The sequence below is a fragment of the Notolabrus celidotus genome, chromosome 9 (genome assembly GCF_009762535.1).
Source record: "Notolabrus celidotus isolate fNotCel1 chromosome 9, fNotCel1.pri, whole genome shotgun sequence".
Lineage (NCBI taxonomy): Eukaryota > Metazoa > Chordata > Actinopteri > Labriformes > Labridae > Notolabrus > Notolabrus celidotus.
Genome location: NC_048280.1, coordinates 13,484,270 through 13,510,471, shown reverse-complemented (window position 1 = coordinate 13,510,471; position 26,202 = coordinate 13,484,270). Strand labels below are relative to the sequence as shown.

The following is a 26,202-nucleotide window of genomic DNA, read 5'->3' as shown; positions in this document are numbered from 1 at the left end:
CTGGCTCTCACAGACCTGTAACTTCTTCTTTAAGAAGCTCTTCTATCCTCCACTCATTACCTGTATTAATGGCACCTGTTTGAACTTGTTATCTGTATAAAGACACCTGTCCATAGCCTCAAACAGTCAGACTCCAAACTCAACCATGGCCAAGACCAAAGAGCTGTCGAAGGACACCAGGTAGAAAATTGTGGACCTGCACCAGGCTGGGAAGAGTGAATCTACAATAGGCAAGCAGGTTGGTGTGAATAAATCAACTGTGGGAGCAATTGTAAGAAAATGGAAGACATACAAGACCATTGATAATCTCCCTCGATCTGGGGCCCCATGCAAGATCTCATCCCGTGGGGTCAAAATGATCATGAGAACGGTGAGCAAAAATCCCAGAACTACACGGAGGGACCTGATGAATGACCTGCAGAGAGCTGGGACCAAAGTAACAAAGGCTACCATCAGTAACAAACTACACCGAGATGGACTCAAATCCTGCAGCGCCAGGCGTGTCCCCCTGCTTAAGCCAGTACATGTCCAGGCCTGTCTGAAGTTTGCCAGAGAGCATATGGATGATCCAGAAGAGGATTGGGAGAATATCATATGGTCAGATGAAACCAAAATAGAACTTTTTGGTAAAAACTCAACTCGTGGTGTTTGGAGGAAGAAGAATGTTGAGTTGCATTCCAAGAACACCATACCTACTGTGAAGCATGGGGGTGGAAACCTCATGCTTTGGGGCTGTTTTTCTGCAAAGGGGACAGGACGACTGATCCGTGTTAAGGGAAGAATGAACGGGGCCATGTATCGTGAGATTTTAAGCCAAAACCTCCTTCCATCAGTGAGAGCATTGAAGATGGAACGTGGCTGGGTCTTCCAGCATGACCATGATCCCAAACACACTGCTCGGGCAACGAAGGAGTGGCTCCATAAAAAGCATGTCAAGGTCCTGGAGTGGCCTAGCCAGTCTCCAGACCTCAACCCCATAGAAAATTTGTGGAGGGAGTTGAAAGTCTGTGTTGCCCAGCAACAGCCCCAAAACATCACTGCTCTAGAGGAGATCTGCATGGAGGAATGGGCCAAAATACCAGCTCCAGTGTGTGCAAACCTGGTGAAAACTTACAGGAAACGTTTGACCTCTGTCATTGCCAACAAAGGTTATGTTACAAAGTATTGAGTTGAATTTTTGTTATTGACCAAATACTTATTTTCCACAATAATTTACAAATAAATTCTTTAAAAATCCTACAATGTGATTTCCTGGATTTTTTTCTCATTTTGTCTCTCATAGTTGAAGTGTACCTCTGATGAAAATTACAGACCTCTCTCATCTTTCTAAGTAGGAGAACTTGCAAAATCAGTGGCTGACTAAATACTTTTTTGCCCCACTGTATACTTGTGTCCTCCTCCAGCATAGCAATCTTGAGAATGTGGAAATGAAAAATGCCCCTGCATTGTTTATGTAGCCAACTACTGGGAAAACATAGCTTCTACGAGGTGATTTGAGTTGGCACCTGTGGTGACGCAGTGACAGGATTGATCTGCATGACATGCATGCAAAACCACTCCCACTTCTACTCCCTATGCTCTTGTGCTTTTGCTTTGGTGTTGAACAGTCAAGATGTCAAAGCTTAGAGACATACTGACTGCTCTGTTGTTGGTTGCAAACACAACAAAATTGTCTATATTCCGTCCCTGCACCGGATCCCCACCCAAAAAAAACTGTTGTTGCCTTTTAATTATTAACAACAAGGTGCCCTCTACCGTTGGTACCAATGTTCAACACTGATCGTTATTAAAATAATCTTTACCAACAGAGTGAGCCAGCAGCAGATACTTTGTGATAACATTCATGGTTCATTTCAAGATTTGCAGGTTCTCTTGGAGCGCTCGCCATGTTTGTTTTTGTGTTTTTCCACCTCTGCACTGGTCTGCCCCAAAACATTCAGACAGCAAAGTTTTTGCTACTAAATTCAAAACTTTGCTTAAAGGATAACTAAAAAATACCATTATATATGCCCTAAAAAACTAATATTGATTTTCAAAATACAGATAAAAAAAAAAAAAAATTCTAGGTAGTTGTTTTTAGTTAAAATTACATTTTTTAAGGTAATATTTTGACAATAATAACCTTAATTTAATTACAATTAATGTTCCTGATACATTATTTGGATACAAATGTATAAGCAAGGTTGGATTTCTTGTCTCTGTTTCACATACTTGTAAACTAAACATCTTTGGTCTAGTCTGACCAAAGATGAAATTTTCCTTTTTTAGACAATTCCTAATCCTAACTCGAACACTTGAAAACAGAAAATATTAGCTACCTATTGCTTTTGCTTCCAGGTGGTGTTGCAGTAGCGCCAAAGTAAGACACTGCACTGCAGTGTAAAGCATGTTGTTTTCCCTGTGGCGTAGGCACTCTCATTGATTTGCAGAGACAATAACCCACTTTATGAGTCTTTGCCCTTACCATGTCCAGAAGCACCCTGCAACATGTGTTACTTTCCCTCAGTCACACCGTCCTCCTACACCTCAACACATCACTTGTGAATTTTCCTTTAGGTGCTATTTCTGTGTACAGCTGCTCCATTAGTTTTTAGGGTCTTGTCATGAAAAGGGTCACGGGAGTTGGCCTGAGGGCTTGGCTTCCTCTGGTTCCAGTGTTTTACGCTTAATGGAACTGATGTCAGGAGGATTGTGCCTGGGTGGGTCCAATGTCAAGTTGTGCTGTGATGGTTACACTTGATAAGATTTAAACCACCAGGTGAAATTCAACTCTCAAATACTAAGGAATTCAAAGGTGTAACCCAAGAATATGCTGATATTCATGACCCATAGAACAACATTGTAGGTTTTTTATTACCCATAATAAAAAACAAACAGTGATTAAATTACTAAACGTGATTTAATTAAGCTTCTCAAAAAAACAACATGCAGTGTTAAGCAATGAATGTAACATAAAGCACTGCAGTATACCTGTTGTGGCCACAGTGACACTCAGAACATTTTCCACAGTCCATTGATAACATCTGAAAAAAGTATACATTACCCTTTTTTCAGTTAGTTGTTTTTCATTTCTTCATTTTATTATACTTTGCTACCATTTCAGTTCTCCTTTCAACACACCAGTCTAGACCTGAATTGCACACAGTGGCACCACCCACACCACCTCCTTCTTTTTCAATTTCTTTTCTTTCTGTGTCTCCTCTGTTGATATTCCTCTTTCTTGTGCTTTCTAAAGTCACCCAAAAATCAAACACCATTTTTAAATGTCACCACAACTCTGTCATCAGAACTGCAAGTAAACCATGTGTGGATACGGCTTTAGGGAAGAGGTAGTGCATCCAGACAACACAAACAGACACGGGAAAAAATGTATTACTAACAAGCTTCTTTAACAACTGCAAAAGTTTGGTCTGTATTAAACAGGACACACACAGGGGTCACAACACATTCTGTGCATTTACAAAAGTGATACACCAGAGAACTTCTCTCTCTTTTTCTGCAGAGCATATGCGAAGACACTAATTCTGACAAGTAGAGAGCAGGAGAAGTACACTAATTAATTTATCACAGATGGTGTAGTTAGTTAAAATACACTCTGGGGCTGTTTACATAGCTGGGTGAGTCGCCCTGGTATTTTCAAAAAGCATACAGCAACACTGAAATGTGAATTATCTTATACCAGTCAATGATAGATGTGTCACTCACCTGTTAAAACAGACACTGATCAGCCATAAAATTATGATCACTGATCGATGAAGCGAATACCATTCTATTGATTATCTTGGCTCCTGTCAGTGGTAGGGATACGGTAGACAACTAGTGAAGATTTTTACCTTGAAGTTGATGTTGGAAGCAGAGGAATGGGCCAGCATAAAGATGATTTTGACAAGGGCCAAATTGTGATGGCTAAACAACTGGGTCTCAGTATCTCTTAAACTGCAGCTCATGTTGGGTGTTCAAACAAAAAGTGGTCCAAGGATGAGAAACTGGGGAACGAGCAACACGGTCATGGGTGGTCAAGGTTCATTGATGTGTATGGGTAGTGAAGGCTGGACCAAAGGGTCCATCCAGCAGAAAAGCAAAGGGAGCTCAAACCGATCAGGGTGACCATGCTGACCCTTTTGCATTACTGAAAGCACCTACATTGGGTACAGGAGCATCTGAACTGGACCACGGAGGAATAGAAGAAGGTGGTTTGGAGAAACCCAACAGAATTATTTGGCCTCCAATTCCCAAGATCTTAATCAGACTGTGTGTCTGTGGGGTTTACTGGACAACCAAGTCCGATCCATGGAGGCCCTCACTTGCAACTTACATTCTACAGGTCCTAAAGAAACTGCACACCTTTAAAAGACTAGTGGATGTCTCTTCAAGTCAGGGCTGTTTTTGCCGTGACCTGATTGACACTAGGCAAGTGTTCATAATGTTATGGCTGATCTGTGTTTCTAGTGTTTCTAGTTTTTGAACATCAGCCTCCACATGAAAAAGAACAGCATCATCATTTTTGGTGTTCCTTAAGCCGGATTCAAACAAATCCAATAGGCTTAAGTAAAGAAAAAAAAGTCTCACCAAAGAATTAAAAAAGAGACTGCCAGGTTTAAAAACATAATTATGAAGACTTCAATAAGAGATTCAGCCTCACTAGACGTCAAACCAAGACATCACACTTCTATTCTTACTTGACACACACATGTACACATAAACAGCCACACCCAGCAGGGATAGAGACAGACAACAATTGTATACAGACTTTCTTTCCTTTGCAGCCCACATAAATCTATCGTACCACTCTGCGCATTTCAATCGACTGCTTTAAGAGTTACATTATTTACCTACTGGATGCCAGACAGAGAGGAGCAAACAAGCTATTACACTATCTTAGTTTACATCACATTATGTTTCACAGCACTTACACTGTATGTGGCGAATAACTGCTCAGTAAACAAACAAGACAGAGGGAAAACACACAAGGGCTTAAAGAGAAATAGAGATGTGGAACTAAAAAGGATAAAGGGATTTAGAAGTTGATGTATGAGAGCAGAAAATAGAACACAGTTACAGCAGTTTAGCTGACCATATCACCATGAAGTGTGAAAATGCTCTATGTTAAAACGAAAATTGATCATCTCATTTATGACTTTCTCACTTTCTTGATGCATTGGTGCCAATATTTTCTGGCATTTTTAAAATGGCACCAAGCCATGCAGCTCGCAAGAAATGTATTTTGTGCAGAGGGGTCTGACGTGCACATCAATCCTACAAAGAGGGTAGAATAATAAAAATAATACTGTCTTAAGGTTAAAAGCTAGAGCAGAAACGCTTGAGCTCTGAGTTCGCCCTAATGGCCTCATCATACTACATTTGGGAGCCAAACAATCACATGTCATTTTCATAGTCGGTAAGATAACTTCCATGCTTTTTCAGCTGCTTTTATGCTAAGTAACTTCACCTTGCAAAAAGCACTGTGATACTCAGGGGACTGAGCATGTATCAAAATTTCCCCCCGCGGCAAGGGAGACCTGTTAAAGTACACAAAAGCTCACACAAAGGCACATAAGCAAAAGGAGAGTCGCACAAATACACATACATCATGAAAGACGCACACATGCAGTCATACTTCATTCCACTGCTGAAGGGGAGGGGCAGGGAGGCCCCATCTATCAACGTTCAGTGCGTTTAGAGTAAAGCGCCTAAGATGAAAGTGAGAGCTGAAAGATGAATGGAAAGAGGGATGAGAGGGGAAAAGAGAGGAAGAAGGAGTTCGGTAATGGAAAATGGGTTCATAGCAGGAAAAAAAAAAAGGAGGAAATGAAGTAAAAATGTAGATGCATGTCAAGTATGTGAGAGCAAAGTAATTAAATGAGAGAATAAGAGGCTAAAAATTGAGTGACAACAATAATTCCACAAGCTGACACATGGGTAAATACAGATGGACATGACAATGAAATGCACAATCTGAGTAGCTCAGTCCTTCTTATACAGCAACGCAACACAATCACAACAGTCTGGAAGATGGGCTGTTGTTGTCAGCACTTCTTATTAGGTGCTTTATGGATGCAAAATAGGAGGAGCTTCTCCAAAAGAGGATTTTTCGCTCTTAGATTCCATTCCATTTAATTCCTATTAATTTTGAAACCGCAAGAGTCACCTGGATAATTAATCTCCACTTTTTAATACTTACTCCACCTCTTGGGCTATTGTCTCAAGACAATTAGAACTCTGAAAGCCACAGCAATTTTATGCCTTCCAGTGCAGTCAGCAGTGTATGCATTGCAGTCATGCTATCCTTTTTAAGGTTTACCTACTAGCAGCTTGTGAGGCAAAAATTAAATCGAGATACAATGTCCAGCAACAAATTGCTGTCTGCACGGATATGCAGGTGTCTGTAAATACTCAAGAAACTGATGTCAGATGATGTCTAATGCACTCAGGTATTACATTACAGCCAGTGTATTCCAACTTTTGTGCTCTCTCGATTAACTCCAGATTTCCTGCAAGCAGCCAAAGCCTAAAGAAATGCTCGTGGACAATATAACTTGCAGTACAAATAAGTCTTCACAGAAAAATGAAAAATGATTTGACTTCTATCATTCTGGAGGGCCAGAAAAATCCCTACTGCTTTGCTTCTCTGCAGTAGCTCTACTTCAAGTCTTCTAAAGGCAGACCAAAGCTGCTCCTTCTCTCCTCTCTCACTCTCACACTCCCACAGGTGTCTCACACGATCTTGTATTCGCACTGATGTACACAGGAGGCCGCGACTGACAAGGTAAGGGGATCTTGGGGAGGCGTGCGGGTGAAAGAGGAGGATTACCATATGTACAGAGCGGAGGTGCCAAGGTCTCTCTCTCTTGTCTCTGGATAAAGCAGGCGGGCTACGGGGGACAAGATGAGCACAGGTAGATGTACACACTCAAGGGGGCAGACACACAAATGAATGTGTGTGAATGCAAAACACACAGAGTAAAGAAGAAAAGACGCACAGGGACATTAAGTGTGAGAGTGAGAGGCGACAAGGAGGTATCGCTGTCTTTCCAGGTGTGCTGGAGGTACTGTAAAGGCCACATGCGCTGTATAGGTCAAGGAGGAGGATGACAGTGATGGTGTAGAGATCTGATTAGCACTGGGAGCCTGGCTGAGGAGGGTTTCTCATCAGGATCAGCTTTCAAACAGTAGAGTGGACAAACCAGGAGCCTGCTGTGTGTTAACCCATGGGAAGAATGAACTAGGTTGGTCCTTCTTTTTACTCTATTTTCACATGTGCGACCCCTGTGATTTTCAACCTCCTGCATCCCTTAATATTGAGTCCTTGCCAGTACACTGGAGGAGAAAGCAAAGTCATACCATTATATTCTTTGTTAGTTTTCTTACCATCATCTATAATGATTTCAGTTGACTGCGGCACTACCTGAAAAGATCTGAAGAGGTCTGTTTGTCTGTTCTTGGTTTTTGGAAGATGAAATAATGAGGGTTCAGATGTGAACAAAAACCGACAGCCTAATCAAGCTGTTTCACTACACAGCGTATGACCACTTAACTTACGCTTGAGAACATTAAAATACACACTTTGTGTGTTGGAAAGTGTCTTTGCAGCTCTGGAAGCCTGGAAGTGGCAGTGATAAGTGGGCGCTCTGAAGATTAGGGGTTTTTACACGAGGGGGTCAGGACTTGAATTTGCTCAAATGCCTGCAGCTGGAGGGTCCCCATATGAGCAGATGAGTAATATTATCTCAATAAAATTGGGTCCCAGGGTAATACTAAATGTATTTCATATGGATAACCTGCTTTTGGAGTTCGAGAACAAGAGCGTGTTCTTGCTGTCTGATTAGATGTGTGTACACTTTATTTACTGTTTAAGGAATAGCCTTTTTTTAAATTCTGTCATGAGTGAAATATTATCAACTATTCAGGTAACTTACATGAAATGCAAATTCAGTTTTATTTTTTTTTATACAAAAAGCTACTGATGTAATTTAAATTGTAATAGTACAATAATGTAATGTGCAAATTTAACATTTTCACGTGCAATAATTCAAATATTCTTATTTTCATTTTTTACAGTATTTATTTTATTTTTTACAGTTATTTTATACAGTGTACATATTTTCCTATAGTCTTATATTTTTTTTGTTGCATTTCTACGACAGGATATTATGGCCATTGTAGAATAAAACATTTGAATCAGTGGAAAATAGTTATAGTGTTATGGTCCTGATTTGTTGTGTGATTTGCCCTAACCCTCTCTTTCTCTGCCTGCAGGTTGCATGGGTAGGGGCGGGGCCGGTCTCCTCAGCAGTGAGGCTCATCAGGCACACCTGTCCCTAATCTGCTCATCAGCTCTGGCTTCCTAAGCCACCACCAAACACTCCTCCAGTGCCAGATTATTCCTCTAGCCGCATGCTCCATGTCCCGTTGTAGCCTTGCTCCTGAGGAGATTCAAGCCACGCCTTTCTGTGTACTTATCTCGAGTTGTTTCCAGAGGATTGATTCCTAGTTTTTGTTTGCGAGTTTTTGATAGAACCTTTTTCCCCTTTTGGGTGATTTTGTGTTACTCCTAGTTTTGTACTTTTTCTCAGTTGTTTTTACCCACAAGGCGCTTTTTGTTGAACCTTGTTTTTTGCTTAATAAATACTTTTTCCCTGTACTCTGCATTTGGGTCCTAGTCCTTTGCTCAAGCCGTAACATATAGTCTGGGACAAAAGTCACAAATTTGTGACAAAAAAGTTGAAAATGTGTGAGCAGAACACAATTTGTGAGAATAATAAGTTGCAAAATGTAACAAAAATAGTAAATTTGTGAGAAAATAAGTCACACAATTTTTCAGATTATGAAGTAGCAAATTTGAGAGAAGAAAAATAGCTAATTCATGAGATTCATCAGTAACAAATTTGTGTTCGAAAAATCAAATAATATTAATAGAAACTACGTTGCTTCACTCCGTATCATCCGAGTTACACCACAGACGCTGCCAGTAAGCAGGGGTTGCCACATACACACATCAAGTAAGGAGGTGTAACAGATGTAAGTATGGTTTCTTCAGTTAAGTTTGCTTAAAATGAAATTAATGAGCAAATGTATCAATTAAGGACGGATGATCAAATGCTAAATCTGACTAAAAAGGACAATTTAATGAGGTCGAGCCCGGCAGGTATGATGAATGGCAGTGGCATCTGATTTTTTGAAAGTGAGAGGTAATGAGGTTCTCTTACAAACCTTTTCTTAGTTTTTTCCTGCAAATTTGTGACTTCATAATCTCACAAATTTTCTATTTTTCTGCTCAGAAATTGCTACTTAATTCCTAGAAATGAGTGACTTTAATCTTGGAATATTACTCTACTCTGCTCTAGTTTTATTATTTTTTTCCACAGTGGCCCTAATACACTTTTGTGGTATTTTTAATATAGTGTAAATCTTACAACTGTATTTCTTCTTTCCCTCTTTTATCTTTAATAAATCACATTGCTGACTCTGGGAGCAACGCACACTAATTACGCTCTACCTTCTGCACTAACATTCTCTGCTGCCTCAGTTGATCCCTGTTTTATGGGCACATAAAACATACAAGTGCACGGAAACTTGTGGTTTTAGTGGGTGTTGATGGTTTTTTAAAAGTTCAGGAAAACAGACATGAATTACTGATAAGCTAGAGAACATAATGTGTTCAAAAAGCTAATGTAGGAAAAGAAGACCGTGTGGGATGAAAGATGGGGGAAATCTGGATGGGATGCTGTTGGAGGTTGAACAAAAACCTCTCAGTAGTGTGATTGTTGTTCATCTTCAATCATTAGGCACAGGTGTGAAAACCAAGCTACTGAAGTACATTTGTGAAATTAACCACTTCATAAAAAGCACACTCCATTGAAAACAAGATGCTATTTTTAGTTAATTAGTTTTCATGTTCTTTGAAGAACAAGAGAAAAGTCTAGGAACTTTTTCTTTTTCTTTTCCACAGCATTAATCGGCCTTTCAGTAAGGTCATTACGCCAAAAAAGCTCATTCCACACTTTTTCCGTTTGTTTCCTCTTCCGCACAAAATAATCTCAGAAACCATCTGCACTTGGGGTGAAATTACATGTTGCCTTCTCTCTCTCTTTCTGTCATCCAAACCTGTCTTTATGTCTCTCTCTGTCTGTCCTCGAGGCTCCTATAAAAATCACACAGGAAGCGAAAGCTGACAGGAAAAAACAGAACACTCAAACGCAAGAGGCTTGTGGACATCTCAAATGCACTCAGAGAGGCCATTAATAAAAATAATTAGCAGAGGAGATGGGTGGAAAAAACAGGGGCCAGCTTGGCTGATGTAAAATCTCATTTCTGTTATTTAATTTATCAGAAGCTGAAGCAGGAAATACACCAATCATTTTGTTAGAGCACAGAGCTCCTTCAACCGGCATCTCTATCCTGGAAGGACATAGATGTACACACACAAACGCACACATAAATACACACAGATCCAATCATTGGCCAGAAAGAGGCCGGAGGGGTCATTAGTGAAGGAAGAAGATCATATATCACCAATTCATCTTGGTCAAAATGATTAGAGAGACAGAGAAAAGGAGAGGGAAGCAGAGAGGGGTGGTTGTGTGCATTCCTGGTTTAATGTACTATTGTGATTTTGAAGTCATTAATCAAGCCCCCAAAGACACACGCCCACTTAAACATTTCACACACACAATCTCACACACAGTAAAGACTCAGGTTCAGAGGGGTCAGGGTGATTATTGTCACAGGAACTCTGAGAAGTCAGCAGCAAACTAGAGCTTGTGTTGGAGGGGAATCATTTCACAGACCACTCTGTGACAGCAAACGACATAATGACATCTTTGGCGGGGAAACCTCTGACAAAGGGCCTGGCATTAAACCTTTCCTCCGTGTCTTTTGTCAGTACTTAATGAAACCAACACAGGAAGAGAAGAAAGAGAAAATGGATGTAGTTTGTAATCATCAGTTATTGCTAAAAAGTATCCAGTAGCTGGAGTTGAAAATTGCTAACCGTCTCCTGTCGGATTTTGACAAATAATGATGTGGCTTGCCAATAAATCTGGATTGGAAAAAAACACATTTGGAAAAATTGGATGCTGTCTTCCAAGATGTCCTCCGATTTGATAGTTTTCCACTGGCTAAATAGGTTAAAAGATTTTTTCTGGCTTCCACTGGAGTTCTTCTCCAATGAGCCACATGAGACAAAAAAAAACAAGTTAGAGACTTCCTCTGACCAAGCCAGCTGACTTCCTGCCGGCCCTCCAAGTGTACTTTTTCAAATTCTGATCATATAGGTGTCCGTTTAGGGCTCTGTACACACTCAGAAAATGGATCTACCATTTCAGGACACTTCTTTGTTAAAACTGTGTTTTGAGCAAGTGTATTTCATTTAGTCTCTGTGTAGTTTGGCTTTAAGACTAAAATTCTACAAAGCATTGACTAAGGCTTTAGGTCAAAATGTGTCACCTGAGGCAGCTTTGTGAATCTGTTCCTGATATTGGTTGAAAAGGCTTTAGATATTACTGCTCAAGTTTGTTGCATTAAATATTTTCACTGGTGATAATGAGGTTTCAATATGAAGTCATTTAACGAAGAACCTTCGGAGCTCCTGGAACTCCTCAACTTCAGTGAGATCCTGAGAAACTTTTGCAAACTCCAAGAAACTTAGATGAGATCCCAAGTAACTTCAGGGAGACCCTGAGGAATACTTTTCTTGATCCTGAGAAACATATGCAAGATCCTGACAAAACTTTTGCAAGATCACAACATTTATCAAGATCATAAGAAACTTTCTTGAGATACTGAGTTATTTTTGAAAAGACCTAGAAAGTCTTTGCAAGATCCAAGAGGCTATTGTGAGATCCCAATAAACTTTGATGAGACCCTGAGTATTTTTTTGAAAGATCAGAGGCATTTCCCAAAATCCTGAGAAGCTTTTGTGAGATCCCAAAAAAACGTTTGCAAGATCCCGGAAAAACTTTTGCAATACCTCGCAAAAAGTTATTGATTCATGTGGATTTCTACTTTGGGTCACTGGTCCTGTAACTTAACAGATTCACTCTCCTGCCTCAATAACTTATCAGTGGCAAACTGCTTCAACTAAAAACACACCTCTTGTCCACCATAGTGAGCTACACTAACACTATTATTATTATTATTATTATTATTATTATTATTATTATTATTATTATTATTATTATGAGCCATCCACTGAGGTTGGTGACCTACAGAGGCTTCTCTGCACATACGGCTGAGACTTGAGTGTGCAGGGACCGTCAACAAATAATTTCACACATGAATGGTGGGATCCAAATATCCAAATGGAACTAGTAAAAGCAGAAGCAAATAAATCTGAGTGTGGGAAGTAATTTGGCAAACAAAACAAAACTACAACAATTCTGTAGAGCATGAATAAATAATAAATAATTTGCTTTGTCAGTTTTACTGCATATATTGGTCCTCATAAGGAAACGGGTGTATAATACAGCATCATACAAGTCAAGTTCATCTCTCTATCCCATGTTCTCAAACAAAGTCTCAGAGGGCTTAACAGACCAACACAAAAACAGCTCCCGACTCAGTCTAAGCTCTCTAAGCCATGGAAGAAAACACCATGGGACTAACAAGCAGAAGGCTTGCTTTCTCTTATCTCAATAGTCCCTTTGTGCAACTTTCAATAAGCTAATTATTCAGACAATAGTGAGTTAAAATACAAACAACTGAAGCAATATTGTCTTAGAGAGAAAACTGGAAAAAGAGTCTACATTTCAAAAGCAGAATGCTTTCCTCTGAAGTTTAAATGCTAAATATACCTGCTTTAAGTAGCCAACTTAAGACAACTTCTCAGAGCAAACAGGCAGAAGACTCTTTAGTTTGTAATCTAGTTAGGGCCTTTTGCCCAATTTCAGCTGGGGAATTTTGAAAAGGCAATTCATTAAGACAATGGTGAGTTTGCTTGCTTGAAAAACAAGGGGGAAACAAGCTTGGACCCTCACTCAGTACATATTTGAATATACACTTCCCTTAACGATCAAGATTAAAGCATAATTAATCCAAGTTGGATCTTTTCTTTTCAAAAAGAAAATTCTGGGTTGGAATTTAAATTGGAAACAAAACAAATACAGAAATCCTTCCAAGGACTTAGTGATGATAGTGTGTACCTAATTCTAAAAGTAGCCACCCAGTAGCATTGGCCTCTCACTGTATCTCTCAGAAATCTAATAACACACACACACACACACACACACACACACACACACACACACACACACACACACACACACACACACACACACACACACCTATAAACTGTATACAAAAGCATTGCCACAACAAAACCGACACTCCCATACGGGGGTGCTGCCTTGGGTTTTTGGGCCCAATAAATTAATAAAATTCACATTGTTATCATTGGGCCCCAACACTTAAATAGCGTAAATGTTTTTGTGTTTTTAAGGGCCCCTGTCAGTCAGAGGACTTAAAATTGTCTGTACTTTGCGCCCCTGCTCCTATGCAAGGAGTCAAAGGATCTATGCAAGAAATAGAGTTGCTCTTTTAATGCTTCAGTGCTGAAATACCCCAAGCATCGTATAAAGACTCAAATGTCTTCTGAAAGTTGTGGCTAAACTTGTTTTGAACAGTTCTACTTTCAGTCTCGCTTCAATAAGAAGATCCCTGAACTGCACCAAAGAGATCAGTACGAACATTACTTTATTCTGAGGGAAACTTTCCAATAATATTTTTACTGTTTGGAACTCTCGTTAAGGGCTGAGTCATAAAATCAAATGAGTCCTGAATCATGGTAGTGCATGGGGTAATAACAGTTGTGATAATAATGTTGGAGGTTGACTGCAACAAAGGGACAGTGATTGAAAGTATCTTACCATGATCTGTGATTTTACAAGACACCAGATAGAGCTCCTTCAGACTTCTTCCCTCCTTGGCGATGATTTCCACACACCTGCAGAGACACACGAAGAAAGAAGGAATGTTTAAAGTGTCACCTGAGGCATCACGTTGCTGCCTTTTATTTTTTCTTGAAGGTAATTTTGACTGGCCTCAAAAACACTGAAATTAATGTGCACGTGGAGCAACTGTCTCCCACACACTCACAGGGTTATTCCAAAGAAAAGGTTAAACTATAGGGCTGCAGGGTCATAACTGCTCACACATCCTGCTCCTTCTTCTTCTTTTAACACACACATTAATAATTAAACACCTGATCTTATTAAAGAACATGCACCAGCACAGCAGGAGTATATGCGTGTGGGTGTGCATGGACACACACATGTACAGCACACACACTCACTTCAAAGAGGGGTTTCTGCATTCAGCCTGGTGCCTGAGCCCAAAGGACCTACAGTGAGTGTGTGGGTGTGTGTGTATTTGTGTGTATAAGGGAAAGCGAGTGTACTCTGGGGAGGGCCGAGGGGAAGATCAGAGTATCTGTATCAAATGATTCTCTTTAAATGCCTCTAATGAGAGGAGGGTGTGCAACAACTAGATTTTGATCTACGCATTTGACCTATTAACCTTCAGGAGAAAATGTTTTGATCTTTATACTGGTGTTCTAGCATGAATATTTATGAGATGAAAAAAAAGACAAGCACACACACATACACACATACATACACACACACACACACACACACACACACACACACACACACACACACACACACACACACACACACATTGTACAGCTCTGGCATTAATGTAAAAGAGGAGGCAAGGGGTAAAAGCAATGTTGAGCTGTCCTCTGTCGACTGAGGAACTCTTTTTGTCACTCTGCTGTAAAACTGACAAGAATGAATCTTGGACTAAAAATTATCTCCACTGTCCATGCTTTTCATAAAGATGGCTCAGAAGTTCTGATTGCATAACAGCCCTATCCCACACTTCATGTTAACTTAAATGGTTATTAGATATGCCTATTTGCACATTGAGGTTTGCACTGACTTTGCTCATCTGCTTCCCATGTTTAAATTTGCACTAACTCAACACAACTAATGCTTCTTAACACAGGTCAAAGTTAACATTTTTGCACTGTACTTAAAATGTTTTACATATTTCATTCAAAATTTTAAAAGCTTGTTGTATAGAATGACATTTTTTTAAGACTTAATCAAGATTTTTGTGCTGGCTTAACTTACATTTCTGTGTAAGTTAAATTTTCATTTCCTGAAAATGAGATTCAGTGTTGAGACAGGTTTAATTAAGAAAAATGATAGTTTTAATATTTTTTTAGCACAGGTTCAACTATTTTTTTGCAGAGCTTTCATTACAACTCTGTACTGTTTTATTTTGAAACATTTGTAGAGGCTTTATTTAAGTACCATCATGGTTACATGTCTACATTTCGTCATGATTAAAATTAAAGATTTTACTGTAATTATAATAATAATAATAATAATAATAATAATAATAATAATAATAATAATAATAATAATAATAATAATAATAATAATAATAATTTGTATTATTCCTATTTTATTTTTTAAGTTTGCTTAAAAATGTTGTATGTTTCATTGTTTGTTTGTTTTAATATTTTTTTCAGAAAAAAAAACATACAGGAGCAACTAAAGGATGCCTCAACTTTGGTTACCGAAAACCAACTAACAAACTGTCGGTCTGTCTGTCTTTCTGTCCAGCCACCCAGCTATCTATCTATTTAACTATTCATGTACGTAGATAACTACTATCTATGCATCCATCCATCCATCCATCTATCTATCTATCTATCTATCTATCTATCTATCTATCTATCTATCTATCTATCTATCTATCTATCTATCTATCTATCTATCTATCTATCTATCTATCTATCTATCTATCTATCTATCTATCTATCTATCTATCTATCTATCTATCTATCTATCTATCTATCTATCTATCCATCCATCCATCCATCCATCCATCCATCCATCCATCCATCCATCCATCCATCCACCCACCCACCCACCTATCCATCCATCCATCCATCCATCCATCCATCCATCCATCCATCCATCCATCCATCCATCCATCCATCCATCCATCCATCCATCCATCCATCTATCTATCTATCTATCTATCTATCTATCCATTTAAGCACTATGACAAAGTGACAGTGAACAATATTGAGTTTGGTGTTCAGCGCTCGCTGCTCAGTGCTTGTGCGCTTCCACGTTCGATGACTGACAACTGGAGGTATTCTGAAATGCATTGTTTACATTGCTCGGCTTATCTCGCCATACTCTAAGTGGGATGAATGAAGACTTCTTCAAAGAATCTGAGCTTCTTTCCTGTCATGTTTTTCTGGCAAACAGAAGTGTAAATAAGATGCAGATCAATGGGGAATTCAGTACAAGAACATTTCCTGTAGAACAAAGAGTGATTTGTAATCTTCTGTTTTCTCGCTCCTGGTTTCAGTCAAGGTGACACAATACGTGGATTTGGCTTGATGTGTGACATATCACACTGTAGGATCAAGGAGGATGACATGCTGGTGAGAGAGAAGTTAAAATGTGTGTCATATTTTCCAAAAACCTTATTTCTATGGGGGAGCCAAAGCTGTTAAAATGTGCAGTGGCTCGTCTGTTTTAGCTCACTGAGCAGCATCTTCATATTTCACATTTTCTATTAAGTTCTGTTGTCCTGTGAGCCTCACAGTGTTATCAGGTTGTACCTTTTACTTCTTTTCCTTGTTCTCCCACCAATACTTGTTTGTTTTTCTCCCTATGTGCCTCTTGCTCCCACTGTCTTTTTCTGTCTTGTACTCTTTTTCTCTCTGTTACTCATTCTCAGAAATAAACAGGAACAACTCCACACTTGAAAACAGAAAAGACCTGTTGGAAGTAGTGGTCATTCCCAGCTTTAGATTAGATTCAGTTAATCCAGCTGGATCTTAATATGATACTGCGCATCTTGGGGACGTAGCATTAAAGCTTTTAATAAACAAATGCACTGAGAGACGTTGGAGAGGAAACAGAAGGACAAAAAAGAAGCGATTCATGGATGCAGCAACGAAGGCCGAGGCGGAGTGCATCCTCTGAGAGCTTGTTACACTGTGCCCAGGGTCAGAGCAAAAGCAATTAGATTAGACATCAATGAATGAGGTAGGGAGGGAGGAAAGATGGAGTAGAAATCTTTATATAGTAGAAGTTGAGCAGAGCGAGTACATGATGGGAGACTGACAGAGGTAAGGAAACGAGGGAAAAGAGGAAGAAGAAAGAGAGGCTGTTAATAAGGCTGGAGTCAGGTGGGATGAGAGGATGGAGGAGCAAGTGAGGGGTGTGAAAGCTAAGGCCTCTTTCACACCACATGAAAAGACCTTTAAGAAGCAACAAGATCCCACCCACCTCCAGTCAAAACCCACAAGGCTCAGCTGACATGAATTAGTGATCTGCTCGCTTTCAATAATGTACAGATCCCTGTGACAAAAGGCCCCGGCTGGACACGGTGTGCATACTAAATGCTTCGATAGAGGAAATGCTACAGAAGGTTAAGAGGAGAAACATTAGGATGCAGGGGAGAGGGAGCGAGTCAACATTGTGGCAGGGTGCTGGAGCTGCACAAGATGCTGCTGATGATGAAAAAGCAAGGGATAATTAGTGTAAGGTAGGATGATGAGATGAACAGAGAATATGACAGGTTAAAGAGACTTTGGTAAAAAAAACAAAAAAGTTTTTATAGGAAGAAGGAGAAGGGGATGAAAGAATGAGAAAGTTGCTGCTGAGGATAGTGTGTGGGGATGAAGGATGAGGAGGAGGTGATGAGGTGACAAGGAGAAAATGTGCACAGGAGGATCCTGATGATGAGAATACAGTTAGAGATGCAGGAATGGAAATACGGATGAGAAAGGAAAACAAAGACAGGAAAAATGTGTCAGACAATGGGGGAGAAGAGATTTGTGGAAAAGTGGAGGGGGGAGGTAAATAGAAGAAAGGATGGGTGAAGGGGAAAAGCAGTCAGGGCAAAAGATGACAAAAAGTCAAGGGAAGGTTAATGAGGATGACTTTGAACAATGACTGGAAAATGAGCAAGGCGGGGAAGTGCAAAGAGACGAGGTATAAGTGATGTTGCAAAGTGAATAAGGTGGGAAAGTTGTCCCTTTAACTACTGCAGCCAACTAACACATTGGACTGGATACCCCTAGCTCACTTTTTATACACTCATGCAAGTAACCACTTAATTAAGTAAGTGTGCCTAGATTGGAAATGCATGGGCCAGGGTAGCAGCTTGCTACAACCCAGAGGTACATTCATACTAAGCGGCAACCTCAGTTGTAGAAGAGCAACAAACTGCAGTTCTGCAAGTGTCCACTTGAGGCTGGCTGCAAAAGCTAAACAATCCTCATTAGGACCCATGTTGTAATCAAGCGGCAACCTCCAGTCTAAAAATATGAGTCCAATGCGGAAGTGCTAAAAACTGCGGTTCATCGAGGAGCCGCTTGAGGCTGGCTCCGGAAGTACCAGAAACCACATACACACCAATTCAAAAAAGATGATCTTTACAGCAGAAATAAACATGTTAACAACCTGGTTACAAAAAAGTTTGTGGGTATGAAACTCATTTCTTTATTTGAACACACGCTAAGAGCGTTCTTATCTATAGTTTATATGTTAGGATAATACAAAGGTTTAAAGTTATGTAGTTATTCTGACTTCATGATCTACTACGTTCATGTTTTATTCAGTCTTTGATTCCTACCACTGGAGTTGGTGTTTGCTATTTTGTCTACATTACGTCTGTATTGTTATACTTTTTTGTTGTTGTCAGAGAATCTTACGACAGAGACAAACCTACCACAGACTGTAAAATCTGGACTTCACTGACAGGACATTTAACTGACGAGTGAGCATTAACGGTCATCTTTTTCTTTCTCAAACCTTTTCCATGTTGACTTGCAATGTTGTTTGGCATTTGAGATGAACTGAAATGAACTGGAAATAATAAGCATTAAACTGGAGGAAGTGTTCTGAGTTATTGTTTGTTGATGGTGTGGGAGGAAACACTGACTGGAGTAGTTTGAACCTCCACAAGGATATAATTTGTCTTTGTCCTTTTGAAATAATAACACATTTAAGCTAAATTACTTTGGTGAGTGTCTGTGTTGTTTGTTGGTTCAGTTCTATGATAGTTTTTCTTATTTCTTAGGACCTTGGTGTGATTGACTTTAAAAAGAAATATACTGATATCTTATGAAAGAAGCTGTCTTGTCAGGTTGTAAACCTTACTGACTCAGTCAAATGGCCGCACCACACAGAGCTCACACAAATATTATCAATGCATAAAAAGGCCAGTTGAGACATTTTATTACAGATATAAGAAGAGCTAATGTACAGCTCAAGGCCACTCTTTCCCAGCAGACTGACAATAAAACAGTTTCCATGACAACCAAAGGACTACATGTTTAAGTGATTAGTGTAACCGTCAAGCAGGAGAGAGAGAAAGGGGACGCAGAGAGCGAGCCTCATCAGGGGTCAGCGTGTGTTTGGCTTGCCGTCACCTCGCTGTCGGCACAAACAGCTGGAGGGAAACAATAAACCTGTCACTCTACTCTCCATCTTGTTCTTTCAGTCGGAAACAAACAAAATCAAACTTTGGTTAAGTTCTCTTGGGTTGAGGAAATGTATCCTGACTTAAACACAAATCATAAGCGTATTTTCTATCTAAATTCAATTACTGGACTCACACAACTGCACCGTGAGGATTTCTGTGTAACCCTTAAACATCTTTTGTACTTGATTTAATTTTGTTTTCTTGCCAGTTAATGCTGCCTGCCAAAGAATGTAGCCTTTGATGGACCCTGCACTGACGGATACAAGACTGAATTACAGTAAAAAAAAAAAAAAAAAAGGAGAGCGTCCCTGCTTATATGCAGCACATTATTCCTGGTATAATACAAAAATTGTTGCTCAGCAACCGGGAAACACTCAGCATAGTAGTATTTACAGGAACAGAAAGCAGCATTAAAAGGACTCCTCCCAAACAACTTAAGGGAAGTTTAGAAGTAGGAGAAGATAGCAACAAAAAACACCAGGAGCAGGTAAACACAGGGAACACGGGTACAAGGTAACGAGCAACAGGTGTGGATACAGGTGAAGCTAATGAGGGTAATCAAAGTGTGGGGAAACCACTGGCTGTTTCCGAAATCGCCTACTATACTAGCAGTACGTACTGATATGTCCAAAATTCAGTATGTAGTAAGTAGTATGTGAACAAGAGCAAAATCTGCAGTAAGCCAAAACTCCCCGGATGTCTACTGATTCGGGAAAATATCTCAGTGTGCATCGGACCAGTCTGCCTCGCGTACTGTTTCCCATAATGCACAGCGCTCGTTCTGCTTTTTCTTTTTCCTCATTTTTTGACGGGAGGAAATCTGGTTTTGGGTGCTGTGAAAGTTATCAAATTACATATAAACCACTTCCTAACTTTTTAAATCATAAATGGATGCTAAATAAGCATTTTATTTATCGGCTTCGCCATTGTTTACTTCCGCTTTCCGAAACTGGAAATCCAGCGAAGTCTGGCTCAGCATGCTGCATGACAGATCGGACAGAACAGTCATACCACATACTAAATTCAAACGCAGTATGTAGTAGGCAATACCTACTGACTACTACATTAGTAAGTAGTATGTAGCAGGCCGTTTCGGAAACAGCCTTAGACTGTATGAAATATGGACGTAGTATCCGTGACGTCATCCATCTGTTCCTGAGCGCTGTCTTGAAGCCAATCGACGGCGGCAGCCATATTGGAAATGGGGAACTCAACCAGGCAGTGTGACATAAAGAGGCAGAGTTTGAGCCTCCTAGCCAACAGATATGTGTTCCCGTCAAGGAGTCAAGTCGGTCATGTCCTTATTTGGGCAAAACCTTGTAATCTTAATATCTTCTGAACCGTCTCATTAGAAAAAAATGAAACACAAGATAACTCTACAAAATAAAACAGGAAATAAAAGACAGATAACACAAGGGATACAAAACAAAACAAGAGCAACTCATAACGATATTGTTCAGATGTGAAGAGAAAAATTACAGTAATTTGCATTGCTGGTACAATTTGGCTCATCCCTAGGAATCTTTCAGATGAAGATTCAATCATGTTACTCTGAAACATTTACTGCATATAAAGATGGACAGCACTCCTGTTGTACAAAAGTGAAGCCAACATTTCCACAGTGAAGACATCCAATAACTAACCACAAAAAAACGTAGAAATAATGAGCTCTTGGACAGAAATCAGCATGATAAGATTGAACCGAAATTACAAAAGGCGTGTTTGAGAAAAAATGATTTGATGTGTATTTTGACATTAGATGTGAGTCATGTCCCATCTGTTTACATGGAGAAGGTCGGCTCTGTCATATATATACATATATATAGTACAGTCAGTCAGTGGGGTGGAGGTCTAAATATTTTGATTTCACTTAGGAGAGCTGTCATGTCAACCATCTGTTTTTTATACAACACATGATGATACTATCACCTTCTATTCAACTTAACTAAAGGCTTTTCCACATAAGGATGAGGCGTAAAGGTATGATAAGCAAGGCGCTATAGATTAAAGTGGAGTTGCCCCACACTGGGCCAAGGAGGCGACACATTTTTCTAAACTTTTTTTTTTCATTTTCTAGTATTAAAATTTGTCTTGCTTCACCGACAGAAGGGTTGAGTAAGGGAGTCTGAAGTATTCCTCTTTCTTCACACTTTACCTTCAAAGGTTATAGAAACTACTGTAGCTTGATGCAAGTCCTCTCTGAAAAGGTTGAAATAGAAACTGTCTCGGATAACACTGGATAGCCAAATTGTTCAGTGTTTTCCTGAGAAGCTCTTGAATAATAATGAAAGAGACAGGGCGGTACAGCACTATCAGGGGGATTAAATCACGTCTGTATTACACTGAGGGAAAAATGGACTTTAGAGTCAAGGCCAACATATTGATGTAGTTTCCTCTTCACCTTCAGCACTGAGCTGGAGTGACTCTCAACACACCTCGGACAACTAGCACAACCTTTTAAAAATCACTCTGTACATCTGCGGTAATATGGGTACTCTCGCGGCCTTGACCAGAGTTTGAAGCATGAAAGGACAAAAAAAGAGGATCAGCACTCAGAAATTCATCGGGCAACCAACAGATAACCTCTTCCTTTATCTGGGCTCTGTACTGTGCTCCATTATAGGACAACTCTGGCCTTTGAGCGGACTCTATTTGTGTGTGCAGCTGTGTGTTGTACAACCAGAGGTTAAAGCTTGACAAAGCCTGCTGATCAGCCCTTAATCCCAGCTCACTGTGATCAAACTTACACTCTTCCTTGAGCTTGTTTCTATGACCACACTTCAGTTTAGAGACATTTGATGGACATATAATGTGCTTTTTTAGTTGTTTTAATTTCTTATTTTATTGGTTATGTGTTGCCAGATGAACACCAAAAGGCACCCATATAGCGTCATGGCCGACCTGTATTCCTATACAGAATATGTCAATACAAATTAAAAATGACCTCATTTACGTCTCCTATGCTCAACCACCTTTTTGAACGTTGTAAATGCATAGGCAATTACAAATAGGGGATGTGGGGCGAAAAACAAGGGACAAAGAGAACGAGGGACAACTAAGTGTTTGTGTGTGTGCCATTATGTGCAGTGTGTAGTTTGTGCTTGGGCAAATGTGTGCCTGTGTCTCTCAGAGGTGAAGCTAATCTTCTTTTATGCAGCGCAGCCAGAGGTATCCAAACAGACAGGCAGCAAAGAGGAAGAATAGTGACAATACTTGAGAGAAAACTGAGGTCCATATTTATCACAAAGGCTGCAGACAGTCTTCTAGCCAAACAACATGTGTAGCGCTTCTCTTTAGCTAGCCGATCACAATGAAACAGGAACAAAGCGGCTGCAGGGAGAATGGCTGTAGGTAGGTACACTAGCATAGTGCTCATCCCCGCTCCTCACACGGCCCACAATTACACGGCTGTCTAGCCCCACAAAGAGAGCAGGGAAATAGAAATGGATGATTTTCGAGCGAAGAGGGCGAGAAAGAAAGAAAGTAAGCATGAAATGTATAAAGAAAAGCGGTTGAAGGTCTAGGGAGAGGTTGGAAACATAAAGAGTGGAGGAGGAGGGGGAGGAGGAGGAGGAAGAGGAGGAGGCAGTAGCGCTGACAGACGAGACTTCAGACTTCCATGGCTGTCTTTAGACTTAATGAAATGGAAGGGCGGAGCAGCAAGGAGGAGGAGAGCAAGGCAAGAAGAGGGTTTATACTTCTGGAGGAGAATGCTCTTGCAAAATGATTCTTGCTGTAAATTTTCTTTATATCACCCATAAATCCATACACAAGTGTAAGGAAGCGGAGTTCTGCTTCCTCAGACGATGTGCAACACTGAGTCTCTGGAATCCTCTGCACAAAAAAACTTTAAGACTTTTTTTCATTAGGGTAATATAATAGGATATAAAAATATCCAATACCTCAGAAGAGCACCTCAGTAAGCAAATACGTCTTACTGAGGGAAAGCAACAATCTTAAAATGAAGCAATACAGGTTTATTGAATGAGAGGGAGCATGTTCAAAGCTGCTGAAATTGCTTACTCTCTGATAATATCTGTAGACTTTTGTTCTGTTTCTTATTTGGTAAGTAATTCAACTTTTGTCCTCGACAAATATCAACAGAGTAATCTTTCGGTATCGGATTTCATTTCTTATGTTTAGAAAAGGCTGTCGGACAGAAATAATATTTCATGGTTGAGAAAAAAGCTCCAACTTCAAGGAAAGAAGGGAAACTTGATTTAGACAGATGGAGCCATTACAGTCTCTTTAAGTACTGTTTTGGTTTCTACAAATTTTATAGGATATCTTACTTCCAAGATTCAAATTGAAAAATGTAAAGTCAATTTTGGAAAGATTATGGAAAAAATCGGTCAAAAAGTTGCTACTTCTGTTATGCTTTGTATCCATATTTTTTATAAAATTTTCAGTTTGGAGTTTGGCATCAAATGTTACCACAAAATTCTGAAAACACCTACATATATGTATGCAAATTACTACAAACATGATAATGTCCAGACACAGAAAAAAGCTCCCATTAAGCATTCCCTATGGAGTTCATATCACCTGTGTTTACTCCAATGATAACAGTACTAAATGATAAATCCAGAAGCCAAGCCTGTAATACACCTTTTCTATCTATTTCAGTATGAGTCTGTGTACTTGTATCTGTTTGCTTTCTGTGTGTGTGCAAGTTCCAGCCGTCTGAATCAGGGTCTGCTTCAGCAATTAGGGCCTGGATGATTTCCCAGGCCAGCCTGCCGTACCCACCGCTCCAATGAGAATCACATTCCTATTGTGTTCCACCGACGTTAATCATGTTTTCAAACGACTTGGCAAAACGGCGGGGCATTCCAGCAGCTTGTCATCAGGCCGCTCAAAAATGTGCCGATGGGGTCATAACTGCAGCTGTAAATGCCCATCATGCTCGGCTTTCCCGTCAAACCTGGGCTTATTTTGCTTGACTGGGAGAGGAGAGGGGAGCACAGAATGAGCAGACTTTTCAGGCCAGCAGAGTTAACAGAATGCAAAAATATCAAGACTGTATATTTACCACTATTTACCTCCTTATGTATTCATTGAAGGGTGGGCTCTTTAAACACTTCACAAGTTGCTAGTGCTGTTTCTATATTGACACGAGTAAGAAATACCCAAGAAACTGCCTGATGATGAGATGTGGCATCAGCAATACACCTGTCTATACATCTATCTGAAACCATCAGTTATAAGCCCTTTGTTTTGTTTTTGTTTGTTTTTGTTTTTTTTTCATATCTGTTTAGTTATCTTTGCATTTGGAGCCTTTCATGACTTTTAATGCCTTATTTGTTGGCCATGGACACCAAACTTGCTACGTTTGCAGTGGTGTTTTTACTATTTTTGTTCCTGTGTGTGTCCGGAGATCCTACTGTTCGTGTAATCATGGTGGCATGGTTAACATACAAGATCAGCTGTTGACAGCCCATAGCATGTCGATGCTAAACGATGCTAGGTCGATGTTTCTCTGTGAGCTGAGGAGAAGGAGGCAAGCATGGCGTGCTGGTACTGAGGTGCAAGCTAAAAAAAGACGACATCGACCTGTCCTTCCACCCACCCTTATGGGGACTTTAAGATCAATCTACGATAAGTCGGATGAGCTAACCCAGCACCAGAGGGAATACTGGCAGAGTAGCATCATGCTAATAGAGCTAACACCGGACACGAACACCTCATTGGAAGGATTTCACCTGTTGTGGGCGGACAGGATACAGGAGAGCAAGACTGAACAAACTGGTGAAGAAGGCCAGCTCAATCCTGGACCCTGTGGAGGTGGTGGCTGACAGGAGAATTATGGCCAAGCTGTCGTCTCTGATGAACATTTTTTTCTATATATATTCTTGTTGAAATTATTGTACTGTACACCTTCTTGTTTGCTGCTGAAACTCCATGAATTTCCCCATTGTGGGATGCATAAAGGGGTATCTTATCTTAGCTTATCTTATCTTATCTTATCTTATAAAGCCAGAAAGAATCACAATACAAGGCACATTTGACTGTGAAAAGACTGCAGACTGCACTATCTTTGCAAGGATAGAATAAAATGAGCAGAGGGGAGATGGACTTATTTGTCCAGAAGGGGGGCCAAAATTGACAAAAACCAAAAGTTCCTTACAGGAGCTTTAAACAAATGAAGTGATACGATAATCTGCCTCCACCTCTAACTTACAGATGATATGCTTAAATAACCATGAGTGTCCAGTGTCATAAGCTCTTCTTAAAAGTTTCCATAATAAGTGTCAGGCAGGATTTCCTAAGTTTCAACACAGAGGGGGCAGGACCTCTACTCTCAGTGCACGGTCATTTAGCAGTTCCAGAGGATTTCATTAAATAATCTAGATTTCAAAAGTGCCTCGAACCTCGTGTATAAATCCACCTAAAAAGCCATGTTTTTATTACATACATCAGCCACCAAATTCACCATCACAAACCAGATGATTTGTCCATCTAAACCCCAGAGGGAAAAGCCAGCTAAGCACTTTGTGAGGTTAAGTGGCAGTTACTCACTTTAAGCTCATCCAAATGGACAGCCTGTTGCCGTGCCAACTGACAGGCCCTCCGTGATGCACATTCACAAACAGCATTTTAAAGCAGTTGCTCGGGTGCCAAGAGAAACCAAACCGGCCTAACATCCATCACACAACATAGATTTCTCATAGCTGTTAACCA

The 26,202-nt window shown here is 40.0% G+C and overlaps 1 protein-coding gene and 1 long non-coding RNA gene across 3 annotated transcripts in view; one reads left to right on the top strand and one right to left on the bottom strand.

Annotated features, from left to right (window-relative positions):
• Positions 1–26,202, bottom strand: part of fbxl17 (F-box and leucine-rich repeat protein 17) — a 300,805-nt gene that overhangs the window by 67,679 nt on the left and 206,924 nt on the right. For both annotated transcript variants that reach the window (XM_034692622.1, XM_034692623.1), the window contains exon 9: positions 13,863–13,939. In XM_034692622.1, coding sequence (XP_034548513.1) covers positions 13,863–13,939 — 77 coding nt within the window. The remainder of the gene's footprint in view (positions 1–13,862; positions 13,940–26,202) is intronic.
• The window catches only part of LOC117819324, a 30,169-nt gene continuing 23,870 nt past the window's right edge, over positions 19,904–26,202 (top strand). Inside the window, exon 1 of the long non-coding RNA XR_004632534.1 lies at positions 19,904–20,008. This is a non-coding gene — a long non-coding RNA (uncharacterized LOC117819324). The remainder of the gene's footprint in view (positions 20,009–26,202) is intronic.